At 42.9% G+C, this 21,265-nt stretch overlaps 1 protein-coding gene across 1 annotated transcript in view; it reads right to left on the reverse strand.

Moving 5' to 3' along the window:
* Positions 1 to 3,055: 3,055 nt before the first annotated feature.
* ARG2 (arginase 2) overlaps positions 3,056 to 21,265 on the reverse strand; it is a 35,007-nt gene continuing 16,797 nt past the window's right edge. Inside the window, exons 2-8 of the mRNA XM_066608667.1 lie at positions 14,080 to 14,152; positions 10,731 to 10,908; positions 10,414 to 10,573; positions 9,313 to 9,407; positions 7,849 to 7,953; positions 7,139 to 7,275; positions 3,056 to 4,846 (exon numbers count right to left, since the gene is read on the reverse strand). Of these exons, the coding sequence (XP_066464764.1) occupies positions 4,641 to 4,846; positions 7,139 to 7,275; positions 7,849 to 7,953; positions 9,313 to 9,407; positions 10,414 to 10,573; positions 10,731 to 10,908; positions 14,080 to 14,152 (954 nt within the window). The 3' untranslated portion in view covers positions 3,056 to 4,640. The remainder of the gene's footprint in view (positions 4,847 to 7,138; positions 7,276 to 7,848; positions 7,954 to 9,312; positions 9,408 to 10,413; positions 10,574 to 10,730; positions 10,909 to 14,079; positions 14,153 to 21,265) is intronic.

Genomic DNA, 21,265 nt, shown 5'->3' on the forward strand with positions numbered 1-21,265 from the left:
GTTCGAATTCTTAGTCATGGTCTTTACAGGGCTTACGGAGAAGACTTTCATTCAAAGAGTGTGCTTTTTATGTTAACAGCATTAATTACATAGCGTAGAGAATCATGCAATCTCTCACATAAATGTTTAGCAACAAGGTGCTGCTGATGGATCACACACTGGACTGCCATTATGCCAGGTATAGCAGATTTTAAATGGGCTATAAATCCACAATATTGACCAATCATGGATGCAGCTTCGTTGGTTGCACAAGCAAGTGTATTTGTTAAAGGGATGTTTTTTTCTTGGAAACATTTTTCTACTCTTTTGTACATAGAATTGCCTTTCATGTCAGTGGTTAAATTTCTGGTAAACAGTTCCCCCACTACATCTTCCTTCCGATTAATGTAATGAACGTAAAATAGCAGCAAAGCTTCACTGTTTTTAACCGTTGACTCGTCAATCTGCATTACAAATTCTGTGTACTTTAACACGCCCAAAAGCTTTTCTTCCACATCAGCAGCCATCTTGTCACTTCTTCTTAAAATAATGACGATTTCACCATGGTACAAGCGTCAGGCCCCAGCATAGTACTGCCAATCTTTTTATAGACGAAAACCGAGGTATCGCTTGTAATCTTTTAGAAAAATGTTACTAGCTTAAAAAAAAAAAAATCAACAAAGCAAACACAGAATGCCCCCCTAATGCCCCCTTTATGTTCCAACGCCCCTCCTGCCACCCCTTTTCATTCCACCACCCCTTGAGAAGTAAAACGCCCACCCAGAGGGCAATAACGCCTACGTTGAGAACCACTGGTCTATCTAGCTCTAATAAAGAAACTAGTACAATGGGGAAAGTTGGATCCTGGGGGCCATAAAGCTGTTATTTACTCTGTAATTTGGAACATCTATTTGCTTGGCAGTTTTCATCATCAAAAGGGAGTGCCGATACAAGTCAGTTTTGGAGTTTCTTTATTGGTGCATTCTCCAATTCAATAGAAACAAGATGCAGGCTGTTCTGATCAGATTATCGCTTAGCGTCCCTCTTCTGGATCCCACCGCAGTCTGCTAATAGTATCAAGGGAAGTTTCATCCAGGCCACATTTCACACACAGTGTATTACATGGCACCCACTAAGATAAATGGGTGACTGTGTGCTACAACCGTGGGCTGAGTCAGCCGGATTTTTTGTTTTTCAAACCTCATCTCCCAAGAGCCATAACTTTATTTTTTCATTGACTTGTACGAGGACTTGCTTTTTGCATGATGTGTTGCATTTGTTAATGGAAACATTTAACATATCATGTATTCAAAACTTTTGAAAATTTTCCAAGTGTAGTAAAATAATTAAAAGCAAATGCACCATTTTGGGGAAGTTTTGTTTTTGCGGTGTCTATGGTGTGGTAAAGATAACATTCCATAGGTCGGCATGATTACGACAATACTGAATTTATATACAGTACTGCAGAAAGGTTTTAGCTAAGTGTGGAAAAATGCTGCAAAGTAAGAAAATTTTCAGAAATAAAAGTGTTAATGGTTTACATTTTGTTAAAAATAAGGTGAATGAACAAAAGAGAAATCTAAATCAGAACAATATTTGCTGTGATCACACTTTGCATTCAAAACTGCATAAATTCTGTTTACACTTCGTCAGTTTTGAAGGAACGTTTTGTGCGTTTCACTCATTCATTGGCCATCTGGGACCCCCACTGATCCTAAGAATGTGGAACCTGTGTACCCCCTATTTCACACTTTAAAATACGGTTTCATTTCTGTAGTTTAGTGGTGTATGGAGCTGCTGGTCACTCATGCACATTAGCGTCTCCATTCCTCTAAATTGCACAGACAAGTAGTTGAGCGCTATGCTTGACTATCTCTGTCTGCTACATTTATTTCAAATATGGCATTATTAATAGGTTTTAAGTCTGCATGGTGTTTTATACAGCCTGACAAGCTCTGCATGCTATACCTGTGTGCAGATATTAAACTAAGCAGCCCCCTCAGTGTAAGGTAGGTATGTGGGTGGTTGTTCATCAGTACTTTACATCTATGTAACACTCCTCCATTTAGCAGACTGACTGTCTGCATGCTGAGAGATGTGGTGCTTCTACCTGCCCTCTTGTATCAAGACATTGGTAACTATATGGCTACTTTCTGGGACTTTTCTATGGGCAACAAAGACAGATTTTGTTTTTTAGAAAGCTTTCCTAGTATTGTGGTGCCGGGGTACTCTTCCATGGCCCTCCCAGCCTCGCTGGGCATTATTGTATTTTGACGCCACCAGGAAGTCCTGGTGGAGTCAAGAGTGACAGGAGGGGCCTGTCACCTATATGCGATTGGATGGAGAGTAGCCTTGTGTATAGGTCCTGGAAAGGCACTAAAAGTAGCTGGAAAAAAAAAATATTGCATACAGCAGGCCCCACTGCAGCAGGTCTAAGGGGTTTTCCTCACTAGGGACCCAGAAGCCACAACACCCGTGACTGACTATGAAGCACCAACTCCTGGGCACCCCCCACCCTCTCCCAGGCGATGTGACTTGATGGCTGATCCAGGGAGCCCACAGAGCCGGCGGCAGACACACAGGTAGTCCCCGGCCGAACAGTGCTGGATCACACGCCGGTCCCAGCGGAAAAGTAGCCACCGCTGCACTCCCGCACCTTTTAAATCAGCGCCACTGAAGGGAGGCCACATGAGCAGCGGAAAACACTGTCCCCCACGGTCACCGCTGCAGAAAGGTGGCAGCGCTGCGGCCACCCAGACTTACTCCGCTGCCCAAGAATGGACCCCAGGTAGTCTGGCCACTGCAAAATGCACCGCGGCTCCCAGGGGGAAGGAAGCCTACAGCAGCGACAGTCACACGGACGTCGCTTCAGCCATTCCTGCAGCCTAGAGGACCTTAACCTAATCTGCCAGTTGCGAGCTAGGGTTGTGAGAGGGGCGGTTTCCCTGCAAAACCCTAGCTTTCAATGGCGTCAAGGTACAATAATATCGCCTCGCTGTGTATGAAGAGAATTGTCACCCTTCAGACCCCACCCCCAATAAAAAGGATACAAGCAATGTGCAGTCCCAGACACTCAAATTGTCAAGAAGTTTTATTAAAAATATATTCAAATATAAATTAGCAGCTTTTCTAGAATATATTCTATATCTGGTAAGACGTTTGATACAAGTCTATACGAACCGTCTGCAGATCTCTATCTATAACAGCTATTTAGTCTGAACATTAGTGCTGTTTATTCCTGAAATACTGCTTGTTATTTGTTTATATCAGACGTATCAATCCCATAAACATTTTCCAGTGCTGAATAGAGGATACAAATCCTATTTATTTTACCATTACACGGGGGGATTATTACCTAAATTATCGCAAATTTCAGCGATCGTCCCCGTCTACATGTGGCCACCAACAAGGCACGGAGGGACAAACTGTTTACTTGTTGGAGCCGCTTGATTTTTCAAACGAAAATTAAAGTGACCATCGGACCGTGTAAACAGGAGTTGCTCAATGTATGAGCGACCTATCTACTGTACAGAATGACTATTGCTGTAGTATAAAGTACCAGAGTGATAGTCGCCGGGACGCCTGTCTGTTGCTTATGGACCGATAGTTGTTTTATGTTTTAAAGGTACATTACAGGACTATCTGATCATCTGATCCGTACCACTAGTAGGTGGAACTAGGTATGTATTAGCCTGCGCACACTTTATGCTGCCATATAATGGTTACTGAACTGCCTTATCTACAAAAAGTTATTCTCCCCATGAAGCAACTCTTCCAGGGAAGCAAAGCTCCATAATACGCATGCCACAATATGAATCAGAAGTGTATGGAGATACAGTCAAGCTACAGATAGTAAAAGTCTATGGATGCCCAATTATGGTTCTGCAGTCTATCAGTTATACAAAGCCATAATACAGTCACATACATGAGCCCTTTTCTAAACCCGTCCAGCAGAAGGAACAAGAGAAATATTCCCCAGCCTTACTTGTGGAGAATGTGTTACTTCTACCCTCTGCTGGGATATTTTCTTCGGATTATCAGAAAATGGACCATAATGTAGCATGCTGGGAGTTTTTTTTTTCAAAGAATATATTTGTCATACCAATCTTATGAAACAGAGCACTGACCATTAAATATGGCATGCATTAATGTAGCACCTAATGCTCATAACACACCTCATCAGTAGTACAATCTGTGGTTTTGGAACTTGCATGCAATATCCAATGTGGATGTCATCTTACAGAACACCATATGTAGCCCAAGAAACACTACTGAACAAACAGTAGATTTCAGTCTATGAAATTTCATGAAAATTAAAGATACTTCCTAGCACAAAATCACTTCACCATGCAAGCAGGTTATAGATTTTGTAAAAATAGTAATTAACACTGCCCCTTTAAATAAACAAAGTGAGAGTACAGCAGCTATAGTAGGCACTGTAGCCAAATAGGTCAGTGTGTGTGCGTGCTCCAACCAATTAGAACATTGGATCGGTCTAGATATGATGACCACATTGTCTATAATGTCATCTTGTTTATGTAATTGGTCTCTATCTCAATCACTCGCCAACACGTTCATCAAAAGTCATAACACAGCCAACCTTATTGACATTCGTATGGCTGAAAACAAAGTAGAAGTCGCTGTTCCTGGTGCATCTTCTACTAAATCCGTATCTGCTCTTCATTATCTGATTCGAATGCCGTATCAGGTGTAGGAAGTTCATGTATAGTCCTCCGAGCACATTCCCTTGTCTGGCCAAGACATGATGCTACTATGTCCACTGCTAGACTCGTGGTGGCCTTGACTTCATCAGAGGTAGCCCCAAGAATAGGGTTGACCTCAACAAGATCAAGAGCTGAAAGCATTCCTAAAGAGAAACGATGCAAACAATTTACAGATGAACGAAAAGTGTTACAGCAGAAGAAATGAATATTCTGTAGGTTCTAGAAGACGGAAGAACTGCAAAGCAAAATGTAGCATGTGCGTTGGACTGAACAGCGCAATGTGAAAGGAGCCAAACGCTGGTTCATCGCTGCCCTCCATCTTCCATACAGAAGACTGCATGAAGACAGAAACCTGGATGGCACCGTTGTGTAGAATACGTGAGACAGTGACCTCTTTGGTCTTCATCCTACATAAATTTTTGCCCGTCAGTCATGTGAGATGAAGACCGAAGAGGTAACTGGCTCATGTATTCTCCCCTTTGATGCCGTCTGGGTTCTGTACTGGTTTCTGTCTCCATGCAGTTTTCTGATGGAAACTAGGATGGAACCAACACTGAATTCACAAACTGTACTGTTAAACCAGCCTTAGGGCTTATATACACAAGCGATATTCTCGTGCAAGTATTGTGCGATGTGATACACACAAAACTTGGGTGAATATTAAATATTTTTTTTCACATGAGCGATGCTGCAAAGAAAAAAACATTGAAAAATATTCAATTTTGGGGCATTTCGTTGCAACGCCTTGCCCATTTTTTTTTTCCAGGTGGACCTTGAAAGACATCACATGGCATTCTCACATCATGCGATGTGCATGCAAGTGCAATGTGATGTTTCCCATTGGAGTCAACTGTGCATGTTGTAGCCACTTCGCTATATGTTATACGGGACAGATATGCTGCAAAATTTACGACATACAATACGCAGGATTTTGAAATTCCAGCCAAATGAATGAGTTTTATAGTGATTCTTTACATGTAGCGAAAGATATCAGCTGTGTAAAGCTGTCTGTCCATAAGTGATGCGATATCCCGCGGCGGATCTCTGCCGCGGGAGCCGCTGCCCGGGAGCAGGAGCCAGCAGACAGATCTCCGAAGTGCCTATCTGACAGATATGCTAACTGCGGAGAATCGCGGCAATTCGCAGCATGCCACCGGCGAGCAGAGAATCGCTATGATTCTCTGCTCATGGATAGGGGGGGGGGGCTGTGCTTTCCATAGCAATGTTATGGAAAGCATGCACTGCGTTCCCCGAAGCCGGATTATCGCCGAGGGGAACGCAATGCAAAAACACCGACGGACAGTCAGCCTGAGTAGCAGAATTTAAAGTTGCAGAAAAGCCACACTGAAAAAATGCACCATTAGCGGAGAAAAATGCCATGAAATCAGTAATAAACAGCAATTTTATGTCTTGTAGATTTCAGGACGGTTTATCAACTGCAATGTGGACATTCTGCAGCCATGTTTGTACAGGTGGGACTTTCTAATGAGTAGGTGGACCAGCCTAATTAGTCTCTGGTTTTATCGATTAACACTGTGAAATTGTGCTGTGAATGGTGCAATTTTGTTCGGTATAAGGGCGCCCACCCACTGGCGTTTTTTTTCCCTGCGAAATTCGCAGCATTTTTTTCTCTGCAGGGGTCTATGGGACTTGTAATGTTAAAATCGCGATCGCACAAAATCGCAATTTCGCGGTAAATTGCGATTTTGCGCGATCGCGATTTTAACATTACAAGTCCCATAGACCCCTGCAGAGAAAAAAATGCTGCGAATTTCGCAGGGAAAAAAAACGCCAGTGGGTGGGCGCCCTAAGGGTGCATTTATGAGCACTATGGACTCCTATGGAGTTTCAGATGCAAAAATGCGGTCCAAAATAAAGCATATTATGTATTTTCACCTGCGGTGCCCAATTATGGTTCTGTACAGTCTAGCGGTATAAAGCTATAATACAGTACAAAGCTATAATGCAGTCATGTACATGATCCCTTTTCTAAACCCGTCCAGCAGAAGGAACAAGGGAAATATTCCCCAGCCCACCTTGTGGAGAATGTGTTACTTCTACCCTCTGCTGAGATATTTTCACTGGTGCTGAAAATTTGTGCAGAAAATCTGCCAATGTGAGTGCACCCATTGAAACCTATGGGTTTTAATGGTTGCGGTTCTTGCGGGTGATTTTCTACATGCAAAAACGTGCGCAATAGCACTTGTGTGAAGTAGGCCTAAGATGCACCTAAAGATGCAGAAAATTCTGCACCAAAATCTGCATGCATACAATGCAGGCTATGGAGTTGAAATCTGCAGTAGAATAAGCTGCATGTTTAGCTGCATCCTAGGTGCACATGTCAAAGGTCCTTAAGGTTATTAAGGACAACCACAGTTAATTTGTTTAGTGTGAATTAACATGGCCTAATGTATTTGTGATTTACATATACTCACCAGTGTTCTGTATCTCTTCGGCAATGTATATTCCTTCCCTATATGTTAGGCCCCCAATCACTGGGGTTCCTGTAGCTGGAGCCAAGGTTGGATCAAAAGCATCAATATCAAAACTTAGGTGTAAAACTCTCTGTCTCCTGTTAGAAATTGGGGGGGGGAAAGCATAAGGTCATTGTTAATGAAGTCTGTATTTTATATAGGAAAATCCATAAGCCAGTGTTTCCCAACTCCGCTCCTCCAGGGACCCCAACAGGTGAGGTTTTCTGTATATACTATAGTAAGAACGCTTGTAATTCTTGCCGGTGCCTCAGACATTATCACATCACCTGTGCAATACTAAGAAATCCAGAAGACATGACCTGTTGCAGTGCCTAGAGGACTGGAGTTGGGAAACGTTGCCATAAGGGATCATACACATATTACATCTCTGTACAAGATACGTGTTGTACATGGCCATGATATGGCAGCCACAGAAGTCTATAGCTCCATGCTATACTACTGAATACCATTCCACATGACATCTGACAGAAAATAAAACTTGTGCCACATTCAGCTGGATGCCGTATTCACTAGTAATATCCATAATGTCAGTGTACGGAGGAGCCGTAGCGAGCCATGGGTCACCGGATGCGGCTCTGCTTGATATCCAATATAAGACAATCCATGCCTTAGCAGTTCAGGACATCCCAGAAATGATCATCCATATTTACCTTCCCAGTAGTTGGTCAAATGTCCGTTCCATAACCTTCTGGATTCCAATACCATCAATTTGTCTCATAGAGTAGTATGTGATATTGTACGTCTTCAAAATGAATCTAGAATGACAGTATAGTGGGTTATTCTGGATGATATGATGTAAGGTAGATTGGGGCGCTACAAGTTTAATTTTCACATTGATTTCCTTACATGGTTGCTATACTTTGTGACAAATTGTGCAAATATGATAGTCAGTGCAAATCACTTTATATACTTCCGGGGTATTTTTTAGTACAAAAACATCTAAAATGCTGGACACTAGGGGTTTCCCTTCTAATTTTCTGATCACTTTTGTTAAAGTGACCCTACAGTTTCACAATAAAATTCTGTCTGGGTACCGGAGGGGGTTTTATAACCTTCACTTGTTCTTCTCTACCATCACTTAAATCCACCAGTTCCTGTGTCCTGTTTTCAGCTGTCTAAAATGACTGCAGCAATCTTCAGACTACCTAACCCCCCACAGTGCCTTGGTAGTGTTACACCACTAATGCATTATAGCGGTTCTCTAATTGGCTAGAACTACTCATCTGATCAGCACTGGCCAATCATAGAGCAGTGTGCATTAGGTAGATAGAGAATTGCTGTAGCCATCCTGGAGAGTCAAAAACTGGGTCTACAATTAGCAGAAGGGAGGGGCGGCAAAGAACACCAACTACAGATAATATACCTTGTCCCAAAAAAAGGAGAGGCACTCAAAGTGAAATCCATCTCTAGTTACAGGGATAAGAAGAGGGAACAGGGAGTGAAGGAGAGGGATGACTCATGCTGCTCATTGAAGTACAAAGGGGTGGAGAAATGAGAGACTCCTACAGATGAGCTTTCAGAGAAAACTGAAAACATACAAACAGCCTGTAGAGCGGAAAACTGGTGAGGAGTACAGGATACGAGTCATATAATGGCCAGAAATAGTGTTATTCCTTATTTTTTTCTAAAAAGTAATCTGAAAATGCAGGTACACTTTGAGGGCAGATTCAGAGGAGTGTGGGTTTCTCCCCCTCTAAATCTATGATAATGACAGCCCTATACCGGGACAAAAGGAATCCACTGATCTCTATGGGATTCGGTTTCACCACCTCCTTTCTCGGAAGAGATTTATACAGCTGGAAAAATATGGGACCTGCCCTATATTCCCCGCACATAGTTAAACTACCTACCGGGAAGATTGAGCAGCACCTTTCTTGCCGCTGTTACCCTCATTCAGGTGCAACTATGCTCCATGCTGCCAAGCATAGTTGTGCCTACGGCAGTGGGAATCAGCCCTAAAGATCAATGACCATTTCCAAGCCATAATAACCTTTGTAATATTTAAAAGAAATCCCCAAGCCGTGGACCGAGTTGTCATACGTTTAAATTACATGTTGCTAGTTAGAAATGCCTCTGTGATCGTGTCATAATACGGTGTAAATTGTTCAGCTTACTGTTCAGCAGGATCAAGATCTCGCAAACCGATGTAGACAATATCAGATGCAGAAATACAGGGTTTTGCCCAAGAGAAACCAGGAATTAAAGGCATCTACAGAATGAAGAGAATATTTGGAATAAATGTTTGAGAGACAGTGGTAAATTTCTATCCTTCTAGAGTGAAACTGCAGCCGAATTTGCAAAGTTTATAAAATGAATTTACTGGTGTCATTTAACAGATCAGGGCTATTAATTATTTCACTGTAAAGTGCGTGTAGGGGGCAGGCACAGCAGGAAGTGATGTCAGAGTTGGGATGTCATTTTGGCTACGTTTGCTGTACAGTCCAGTAGCATGTAGCAATGGTTGATATGGAGATGGCAAGACTCTCTCTGCAAGTCCCAAAGACAGGAAAAGGAGTGTTATTACACGTGTGACCTCTGCTCCAACATAAAGGATACCACCATTCTCGTAATCAGGTAAAGCATTTTTTTAAGGCCGGAAAAATAGAGAATGCTGGGCATGTTTTTTTTTTTGCGAAAGAAATGCTTGTGCAAAATACGCATATGTAAACAAACCAATGGAAATCAATTAGCTCTATTTACTGTGTCCACAATACGGGCTGCTCATACGTTTGTGTGAATAAGCCATAACATTGTCTAAGACCTTATTCACACAGCCGGATATACGCCGGTATTTAACAAAAAAATGACCAAAAATCACGACCATCTGAACTATTGGATTTCAATATACTCATTCAGCAATTTTTGCGTGCGTAAAAATTGTGGCTGGCTTTGCTACCATTCAGTCACAGCAGCCAATTAACTTCCTAAAACTAATCAACCCTGGCCACTGGGAGGTGCTGCAAAGAACATGATGCATTGTCTGGCAAGCACTGAAATAAAAGGAATGTAAATCAATGTATTGTCCCCAAGGAACACCTGCACTGCTGCAAATCAGGGGAGTCTGCTTGATGTAATTATAGACTCTTGTAAGCAGACTTTCTACCTCAGATTGCCCTAATAGGGGATTTCACTAATGGTTGTCTTTTCCAGAAAGCTCCTGTAGAAGTGAGATCATCAAAGTATTGCTAGCAATGCAACGTAGTAGCTAGTTATACCTTGTCCTGCAGCTCCTTTAAAAGAAAGGACACTGGCTGGCCATGGAGATTTCCTGATGAAGTTGTCAGTGGTGTGTTGATATCTGCATGGGCATCCACCCAAATTACACATAGGTCTGGATAATGTTGAGCATGGCCACTAATGGAGCCAAGTGCCAAACTGAAAGACATAACCGAAGGATGTTATTAGGTTACATAATGTAAGCTTCACTGCTATAGTGACCCAGCAAAGACCCATCAGGAGAACATCCATTTACTAGATGATTATGCCTAATTTTAAGCAACATACCTAATACTGTAGATAATCTCAGCCTTACCTGTGATCTCCTCCAAGAGTTACACAAATGTGACCTGCTCCAATTACTCGGTTTACTTCTTTAGCCAACCTCTGGCAAGCAAGTCCAACTGTCCGCGGGTATTTAATTGTGTTTTTGTACAGCTCATCATCAGGAACATGGACAAAGTTTAGATCTCCAGCATCATATACATTGCATCCTGGAAGACAAAGCAGAGACTGGATTTTGGCTTGGCTCCTCAACCAGAAGATCAACTTCAACAAACTTCTGCCACTCAGACTTTATACATACTATATTATGGCTCTGTACAATTGTGAGGTCCTACCGTAACTTTTGTATAGCTTCAATTTCAAAATGGAAAAAAACAAGCACACTCCATCAGATGCCATGCTATTCCCTACAATACAGTTATAGTATGGTGCCACATAGCATCATGTGGCAGTGGACTGAGTGTTACAACAGGGGTACTTTTCACTTATTTAACTAACTGCACTGGAAAACTTACAGCAAATGTCATTTATGCATTACTAGCTTACCCATCGCGCGTTGCTGCGAAGACATACATACATACATACATTCGTTTTTATCTAGATAACAACCAATCACAGCGCAGCTTTCAAGTTACCTCAGCGGTATAATATATAACAACCAATCACAGCGCATCTTTCATGTTACCTCAGCAGTATAATATATAGCAACAAATCACAGCACAGCTTTCATGTTTCCTCAGCAGTATAAGAAATAGCAACCAATCACAGCACAGCTTTCATTTTACCTCAGGATTCTCAATATCCAGCAATTGTCTTGTGAAACGTTCGGCGGATGCATCATTTTGTAGATGAACACGCTTGCTCATAATGCCTTTTGCTTTCGTGCTTGAGATGGAAATCAAACGATCTTTGTCTGGGGGGCATAACTGTCGACGATGCTCGCACGCGCGCCACCTATCGTAGGATAGATGTACTATGCCAATAATCTTCCCAGGAGTGTACTCAACAACTTCACAAAGTTTCATGGTGATTGGATGAATGGTGTAGTAATGCATAAAGAACAGACAGACAGTCATTCATTTATATATATATATATATATATATATATATATATATATATATATATATATATATATATATATATATATATATATATATATATAGATGACATTGGGAAGTGAGAGAATTAGATTCCATACGTAAAATTTGGACGCTAATTCTTTTGCGTTTAGAATTGAATAATCGAGTTGGGACCCATTAGCTTTTCCTATTTATGACATAATCAATGCTCGTGCCAAATTACATCGGGAAGTGAGAGAATTAGATTCCGTACGTAAAATTTGGATGCTAATTTTTTAGCGCTTAGAATTGAATAATTGAGTTGGGACCCACTAACTTTTCCTATTTATGACATAATCAATGCTCATGCCAAATTTCATGTTTCTATGACATCGGGAAGTGAGAGAATTAGATTCCGTACGTAAAATTTGGACGCTAATTCTTTTGCGCTTAGAATTGAATAATCGAATTGGGACCCATTAACTTTTCCTATTTATGACATAATCAATGCTTGTGCCAAATTTCAAGTTTCTATGACATTGGGAAGTGAGAAAATTAGATTCCGTACATAAAATTTGGACGCTAATTCTTTTGCGCTTAGAATTGAATAATCGAACTGGGACCCAATAACTTTTTTATGTATGACATAATCAATGCTCATGCCAAATGTCATGTTTCTATGACATCGGGAAGTGAGAGAATTGGTGGCAATGATGGAAATCGAACGATCTATGTGGGGGGCATAACTGTCGACGACGCTCGCACGCGCGCCATTTATCATAGCATAAATGTACTATGCCTATAATCTTCCCAGAAGTGTACTCAACAACTTCCCAAAGTTTCATGGCGATCGGTTGAATGGTGTAGTAGCGCATAAAGGACAAACAGACAGACAGACACGCAGACATACAGTCAATTTTATATATATACTAGCTTACCCGTCGCGCGTTGCTGCGAAGACAGACAGACATACATTCATTCGTTTTTATATATCTAGATGACGGCAGCAGCGACCACTGAGGTTTTGTAGGCCGCTGCTTCCCCCTTGCAGGCTGAATAAAATAGCCGTTGTGTGGAACATCCAATTTATCCAGCTGCTGTGGCTTCTTGGGAAGATAGCCTAGTACATGTTTGCCCACTTCCAACTCCAATGGAGACTGACTGTAAATGGCTGGCGTGCTCTAGTATTTATGGTTTCAAGCTGTACGTGTCATTGCATACAGTCTATCTATCTATCTATCTATCTATCTATCAGGGTTATTGCATACAGTCTATCTATCTATCTATGACATCAGGAAATGAGAGAATTAGATTCCGTACGTAAAATTTGAACGCTAATTCTTTGGCGCTTTGAATTGAATAATCAAGTTGGGACCCATTAGCTTTTCCCATTTATGACATAATCAATGCTCATGCTAAATTTCAAGTTTCTATGACATTGGGAAGCGAGAAAATTAGATTCCGTACGTACAATTTGGACGCTAATTCTTTTGCACTTGGAATTGAATAATCGAGTTGGGACCCATTAACTTTTCCTATGTATGACATAATCAATGCTCGTGCCAAATTACATCGGGAAGTGAGAGAATTAGATTCCGTACGTAAAATTTGGACGCTAATTCTTTGGCGCTTAAAATTGAATAATCGAGTTGGGAACCATTAACTTTTCCTATTTATGACATAATCAATGCTCATGCCAAATTTCAAGTTTCTATGACATTGGGAAGCGAGAAAATTAGATTCCGTACGTAAAATTTGGACGCTAATTCTTTTGCGCTTGGAATTGAATAATCGAGTTGGGACCCATTAACTTTTCCTATTTTTGACATAATCAATGGTCATGCCAAATTTCAAGTTTCTATGACATTGGGAAGTGAGAAAATTAAATTCCATATGTAAAATTTGGACGCTAATTCTTTTGCGCTTAGAATTGAGTAATCGAGTTGGGACCTATTAGCTTTTCCTATGTATGACATAATCAATGCCTGTGCCAAATTTCATGTTTCTACGACATCGGGAAGTGAGAGAATTAGTGGCAATGATGGAAATCAAACGATCTATGTGGGGGGGGGGCATAACTGTTGACGACGCTCGCACGCGCGCCATTTGTTATAGCATAAATGTCCTATGCCTATAATCTTCCCAGGCGTGTACTCAACAACTTCCCAAAGTTTCATGACGATCGGATGAATGGTGTAGTAGCGCATAAAGGACAAACAGACAGACAGACACACAGACACACAGACAGACATACATTCAATTTTATATATATAGATAAGATTGTAGAAAACTTAAAAGGAAATCCCGAAGCAGATTCTCACCAATACTTGACAATCTGTCAATGAGTCCGGCACTTCTAATTGCAGCTGGTCCATGTTCTACGCCATGTCTTTTCTAAAATAAAATGCAGAATTTTACCATGACGTTAGTATCACCTTGACAAAGTTCATTGATTTTTTTTCAGGTTAGGTTACTGTGATGATGCATTTTATTCATCTAATTTCTGCTACCCTCTGTCTACTGGAGTTAATGTGAGTGTCTGCTCCATCCTCTAAACTGTGATTCTCTATTGTTCTCATCTACCCTGTCCAAAAACCATGTTGAATCAGGATAGGATTGATCAACTAAACTCAGAAAAATATCCCTTAGTGTGGGAAGCTCACAAGGCCTATATAAGAGGTATCCTCATTTCCATTGGCTCCGCACAGAAAAAACAAAAACTCAAAAGAATAGATGATATTCTATCACAAATCTCCAAACTGGAACAGGTATCCAAACAAAATAAAGTAAAAGAAACCCAACCAGAACTAACAAGCTTAAGAGAACTTCTTAAAGATACACTAAATAGTAAAATCGCAAAATCTTTACTATATTATAAACATCAACTATTTGCCCACGGTAACAAGGGAGGCCGACTCCTGTCCTCCTTAATAAAAAAAAGCTAGGGGAAAAACACACATACATAAAATAACTGACTCAGAAGGAAAGACACACAGGGAAACCCCAAAGATAGCAAAAACTTTCCAAAAATTTTACTCACAACTATATAACCTGAACCTAGAAGAAGATCAAACGAACGGAACAAAAAACAGGAAACAAAGCGAATTACTTGCCTCCCTGGACCTTCTCCACTTAAACCAAGCAGAAGCAGACTCCCTAACCGCTTCCGTGACTTTAGAGGAAGCTACTTCTGTATTGAATAGCTTTTCTCTTCACAAAAGCCCACGCCCGGACGGACTACCCCTAATCTATTACAAAGAATTCCAAGACATACTCCTACCACACCTAACCCTATCTTTCAACGCACTATTAACGGGAGCACAATTGCCGAAACAGACGCAAGAAGCCTATATCACACGGAAGGTAAAGATCCACTATCATGTGGAAGCTATAGGCCAATCTCTCTCTTAAAGGGGTTGTCTCACGAAAGCAAGTGGGGTTATACACTTCTGTATGGCCATATTAATGCACTTTGTAATATACATCGTGCATTAAATATGAGCCATACAGAAGTTATTCACTTACCCACTCCGTTGCTGGCGTCCCCGTCTCCATGGCTCCGTCTAATTTCGGGGTCTTCTTTCTTTTTTAGACGCGCTTGCACAGAAGGGTCTTCTCCCTTCTGGACGTTCCGGGCACGAGCGGCGTTCTGGCTCCGCCCCCTTCTACACGTCATCGCGTAGCTCCGCCCCGTCACGTGTGCCGATTCCAGCCAATCAGCAGGCTCGAATCGGCAATGGAACGCACAGAGCCCATGGTGCACCATGGGAGAAGACCCGCGGTGCACCATGGGAGAAAACCGCAGTGCATCCCTGGGAAAGGACCGGCGGCCATCTTGGGAGAAGAATTTTATAAGTTCATCTTTCATTACATCGGTGAGTAGCAAGCGGTTTAAAAACCACTTTAAAATGCTATTTTATGCCAGGGGGTGACAGGGGGAATGGGCTAATGTAAAATTGTGATGGTTGCCGCGAGACAACCCCTTTAAATCTAGATATCAAAACAGATTTATCCCCAATCTAATAAATGAAGAACAGTCCGACTTTGTCACAGGAAGGGAAGGTAAGGACAATTCGACTAGACTTCTTCACATAATTAGCTATGCCAAAAAACAAAAAATCCCCTTAGTCTTTCTAGGTATAGACGCCGAAAAGGCGTTCGATAGGGTAGATTGGAATTTCATGCAAGCAGCCTTAACAAAATTTAATTTCCTCCCCCCCCCCACGCCTAATCGAAGCGATTTTCACACTATATTCAAACCCCTATGCTAAAATCAAAGTAAATGACTCCTTTTCTCCACCTTTTTCTATCTCCAACGGAACTCGTCAAGGCTGCCCACTTTCCCCAACCCTCTTTATCCTCTCACTAGAAATCCTGCTTCAACTGATATGTCTGAATGAGGACATTCAGGGAATTCGCCGAAAAACACCTCTCAATCAAATCCGTAGCCTTTGCTGACGATATCCTGTTCGTTCTCAGCAACCCAGAACAAGCCCTCCCAATCTTAAAAAACATCCTCGACCTTTATGGATACATCTCCAACTTTAAAGTCAATGAAGCTATGTCGACTATATTAAATGTATCTCTATCCCCTGAAATCGCTAAAAAACTAAAAAGAACCTCAGGTTTCACTTGGTCTGAGACTTCTATCGAATATCTAGGTGTCAGGATAACAAAAACTCTGGATCACCTTTTCGACAGCAATTTTTCCCCACCCTTAGAAAATATCTCCTCTTCCTTGCAAACATATGACCTACCAGTAATTTCTTGGTTTGGCCAGAGAAACCTCTTACAAACATACATGGTCCCTAAGATCTTATACAAAATGCAAATGCTCCCAATCTTACTCCCGGACTCCTTCTTTAAACAGATCAGAACAAAATTCTCCAAATTTATATGGAGAAATAGGAGACCCCGTCCAACCCACAACTTACTGGCACAGAAGAGGGAGTTTGGGGGAATTAATTTGCCGGACATGTCTCGTTACCATAACTCAACTCAACTAACCAGATGGCTGCAACTAACCAACCCCTCAAAAAATAAAATAGTGAGAAACTTAGCGCAGGCCACCTATGACAAATACTTTTTAAGAGACGTGGCTTCCCTAACAAAATTCTTACAGGAAGACCACCTTTGATCCACTCTTGAAAGGTGCATGCAAGATTTGGAATACTCTCCGTGCCGACCTAGCGCCGCACCCATCTCCGGTGGCCCCTCTATCTCTGATACCAGACTATTTGAAATTAAAATTGGACCCCCACACAGAGAAAATATGGTCCGCCTTTGAGAAGCTTTCTATCACTGACCTCTGGGTAGCTCGTATACCCAAAGGCAAACAATATATAGAAAACTTAGGCCTCCCTCACACAGGGCGCTTTCAGCAGCATTTTCAGCAACGTTTTCAGCCCTGTTCTAAACGCTGTACAAGGCTCCCATTCATTTCAATGGGGCTGCTCACACAGGGCTGAAAACGCTGCTTTGAAAAGCGCTGCGTTTTGAAAGCTCTGCATGTTCTATCTTTGGGCATTTTCAGCTGAGTCTCCAATTGAAATGAATGGGCAGCGTTTTCAGCTGGGCTCAAAAGGCAGCTGAAAAGGCAGCGTTTTGCAAACGCCCTGTGTGAGGGAGGCCTTACTCTCACAGACTGCATTGCCTCCACTCAACCCCTTATCTTACCACCATCTCTACAAAACTCTACAAAAATTTAACCAGGCCTACCCTTCCTCACGCTCATACACAGAGCTGGAGCGAGTGATGACAACTTGCAGCAACTCCAGCAGGAAACTTTCGCAAATCCAAAAGAAATTTATCACATCGCAAATAACAAGCAGACCAGCTTACATTCTCTCCTGGGAGAAGGAGCTCAACATTAAGCTTTCAGATGAGGACCTGAGAGTGGTGCTGGGCAGCTCATATGGCCACTCCACGTGTGTTAGGCTTCAGGAAAATCATTTCAAGCTATTAACAGGATGGTACAGGACACCAGAGTGACTTTTTGCCTACAAACTGGCTGACTCCAATCTTTGTTGGTGCGGATGTGGCCAGGTGGGCTCCTTATTACACATCTGGTGGACCTGCCCAGTAATAAGGCCCTTCTGGGACCAAATAGAGTCAAAGATCCAAGAAATCATAGCTAACACTTTTCAACTCCTGCCTGAATATATTATATTAGCTAAACCTTCCTCAAGCTACAAACCTAGTAAGACCAACCTAATTACTCACCTCATAATAGCAGCCAAGGCACTGATTCCCACAAAATGGCTAACACCTGATATTCCTACAATAAATCAATGGCTAGCCAAAGTAAACGAACTTTGCAGATTTAAGGAACTCACAAGTAAGACCTCCAGAACACACGACAATTTCCAACTAACCTGGAAACCATGGGTGTCAAAAAGGCCCCTCAAGCACAAAAAAGTCTAGGGACCTCTGGTCCACTGAAGACCCCTAACAAAAAATCTTGATCTCTCAGAGCCACACGCAGTTATTGATGCCTACGCTTGAACATCCACTTTTCAGAACGGAGATCCAAACTCTACTCCTTCCCATACCTTCCCCCTCCACCTTACCCCCACTCAACCTACATCTTCTTCCCCTCTTTATTTTTCTTATTAATATTTACACCCTTTATGATTGTTCAATGCTCTTATATCTCAATGTTATTGGATTGTCAAAAAATTTAAAATAAAGGATTATATTGACATTGCTTGAAATGTACATGCATAATAACCATGCTGACTACCTTTTCAATGCCTATACAATGTATGTCATTCTTTCCTTAACTCTTTAATAAAGAAAGTATTTACAAAAAAAAAAAGAATCAGGATAGGATTGTAGTAGGGTTGTGTCTTGTAGGGACTATACTTAATGAAAAGCCTGACAGTCTCACTGGAGACAGATCTACTAAAGGCCCTTTTAACACAGCCAGATGAATTGGAACGAGCATGCAACCAGCAGTGATGTAGTGATATTAGATCGTTCACTTGACATGCATTTACACTGAACAGTAATTGGGTAGTTTTGATTGTTTATTGGATCCGAACTAGAGATGAGCGAGCACACTCGTCCGAGCTCGATGCTCGTTCGAGCATTAGGGTGTTCGTAATGCTCGTTACTCGAGACGAGCACCACGCGGTACTAGAGTCAATTCCATTTCCTTCCCTGCATGTTTAGCGCCATTTTTTAGCCAATAGACATGCAGGGAAGGCATTTCCACTTCCTCCTGTGACGTGCCAGCACTATCCTACCCCCCTGCAGTGAGTGGCTGGCGAGATCAAGTGACCGCCGAGTACTTAAAGTGGTCTCGCCCGCGGCTCGCCTCAGACACACACTGGGAGAGCATAGGGAAAGTGCTGCTGCTGCTATAGGGAAAGTGTTAGTGTAGGATCCTGTCTACAAGAACCCCAATGGTCCTTCTTAGGGCCACATCTGACCCTGTGCATTACTGTTGTGGCTGCTGGGAGCAGTTTTGCACCAATTTTTTTTTTTCATCTCGGGCTGTTCAGACTATTACAGCTATAGCGTTACAAGTCTGCAGTCTGTAATAGAGAGTATAGGGAAAGTGGTGCTGAGACAGGGACAGTGGTAGTGTAGGATCCTGTCTACAAGAACCCCAATGGTCCTTCTTACGCCTACCTCTGACCGTCTGCATTTTACAGGGTGTCTGGTGGGAGTTGTAGTGCATCACTATTGGACAGCCAGCCCTTTTTGCAGCCTTCCGTATAATTTTTTTCTGGCTGCTGTTTGCGTTACAATACGGCTCTTAATGTCAAACTGTACGCCAATAATTCCATAATTTTTTACACCAGTCTGTGTCTGCAGTGACCTTAACGCACAGCGTACGGCCACAGCCACAGATAGAGGAAAGTCATATACACGCTATATAGCCTGTATTCTTTTTCAAAAATTTTTTTTAAAAAGCTCCTTCGTTGGGCGACCTCTGACCGTCTGAGGTGTCTGGTGGGAGTTGCAGTGCATCACTATTGCACAGCTAGGCCTGTTTGCAGCCTTCCATATAATTTTTTCTGCCTGCAGTTTGCGTTACAATACCGCTCTCAGCGTCAAAGTGTTCGCCAATAATTCCATAATTATTTACACCGCTCTGTGTCTGCTCTATTCGTAGTACACCATGCTGAGGAGTAGGGCTCGAGGACGTGGACATGAGGGTGTGGGCACAGGCCGAGTTCCTGGTCCAGGTGAATCGCAGCTGGCGGCTGCGGGATTCGGAGAAAGGCAAGTTTCTGGGGTCCCCAGCTTCATATCACAATTTATGGGTCCACGTGGTAGACCTTTATTACAAACAGAGCAGTGTGAGCAGGTCCTGTCATGGATGGCAGAAAATGCATCCAGCAATGTATCGACCTCTTAGTCTTCTACGCCGTCCACTGCTGCAACTCTGAATCCTCTTGCTGCTGCTCCTTCTTCCTCCCAGCCTCCTCACTCCATGAAAATGACGCATTCTGATGAGCAGACAGACTCCCAGGAACTGTTCTCGGGTCCCTGCCTTGATTGGGAAAAAATGGTTTCTCTCTCACCTGAGGAGTTTGTCGTGACCGATGCCCAACCTTTGGAAAGTTCCCGAGGTCCGGGTGATGAGGCTGGGGACTTCCGGCAACTGTCTCAAGAGCTTTCAGTGGGTGAGGAGGACGATGATGATGATGAGACACAGTTGTCTATCAGTGAGGTAGTAGTAAGGGCAGTAAGTCCGAGGGAGGAGCTAAGCCAATTGAAGACAGGTCTTCAGAGGGGGAGGCAAGTGCAGCAGCAGGACAGGTTGGAAGAGGCAGTGGAGTGGCCAGGGGTCTAGAGGCAGGGCCAGAGCAAAGAATCCCTAAACTGTTTCCCAAAGCAACCTCTCGCGCCAAGCCACCCTGCAGAGGCCTAGGTATTCAAAGGTGTGGATGTGTTTCAGTGAGAGCGCGGAAGACCGACGAACAGTGGTGTGCAACCTGTGTCGCGCCAAGACCAGCCGGGGAGCCACCACTACCAGCCTCACCACCACCAGCATGCGCAGGCATATGATGGCCAAGCACCCCACAAAGTGGGACGAAAGCCGTTCACCGCCTCTGGGTCGCACCACTGCCTCTCCCCCTGTGCCCCCACCTGCCACTCAGATCCAACCACTCTCTCAGGACACAGGCACGAGAGCCTCCCGGCCTGCACCCACACCCTAACCTTCGCTGTCCTCGACCCCATCCAGCATTGTCTCTCAGCGCAGCGCCCAGCTGTCGCTAGCGCAAGTGTTGGAGCGAAATCGCAAATACGCCGCCACGCACCCGCACACTCAAGCTTTAAACATGCACATTGCCAAATTAATCATCCTAGAGATGCTACCGTACAGGCTTGTGGAAACGGAGGCTTTCAAAAACATGATGGCAGCGGCGGTCCCACACTACTCGGTACCCAGTCGCCACTATTTTTCCCAGTGTGCCGTCCCAGCCCTACACCAGCACGTCTCCCGCAACATCAATCGTGCCCTCACCAACGCGGTTAATGGGAAGGTCCACT

This window comes from Eleutherodactylus coqui, chromosome 6 (assembly GCF_035609145.1).
Source record: "Eleutherodactylus coqui strain aEleCoq1 chromosome 6, aEleCoq1.hap1, whole genome shotgun sequence".
NCBI classification, from domain to species: Eukaryota; Metazoa; Chordata; class Amphibia; order Anura; family Eleutherodactylidae; genus Eleutherodactylus; species Eleutherodactylus coqui.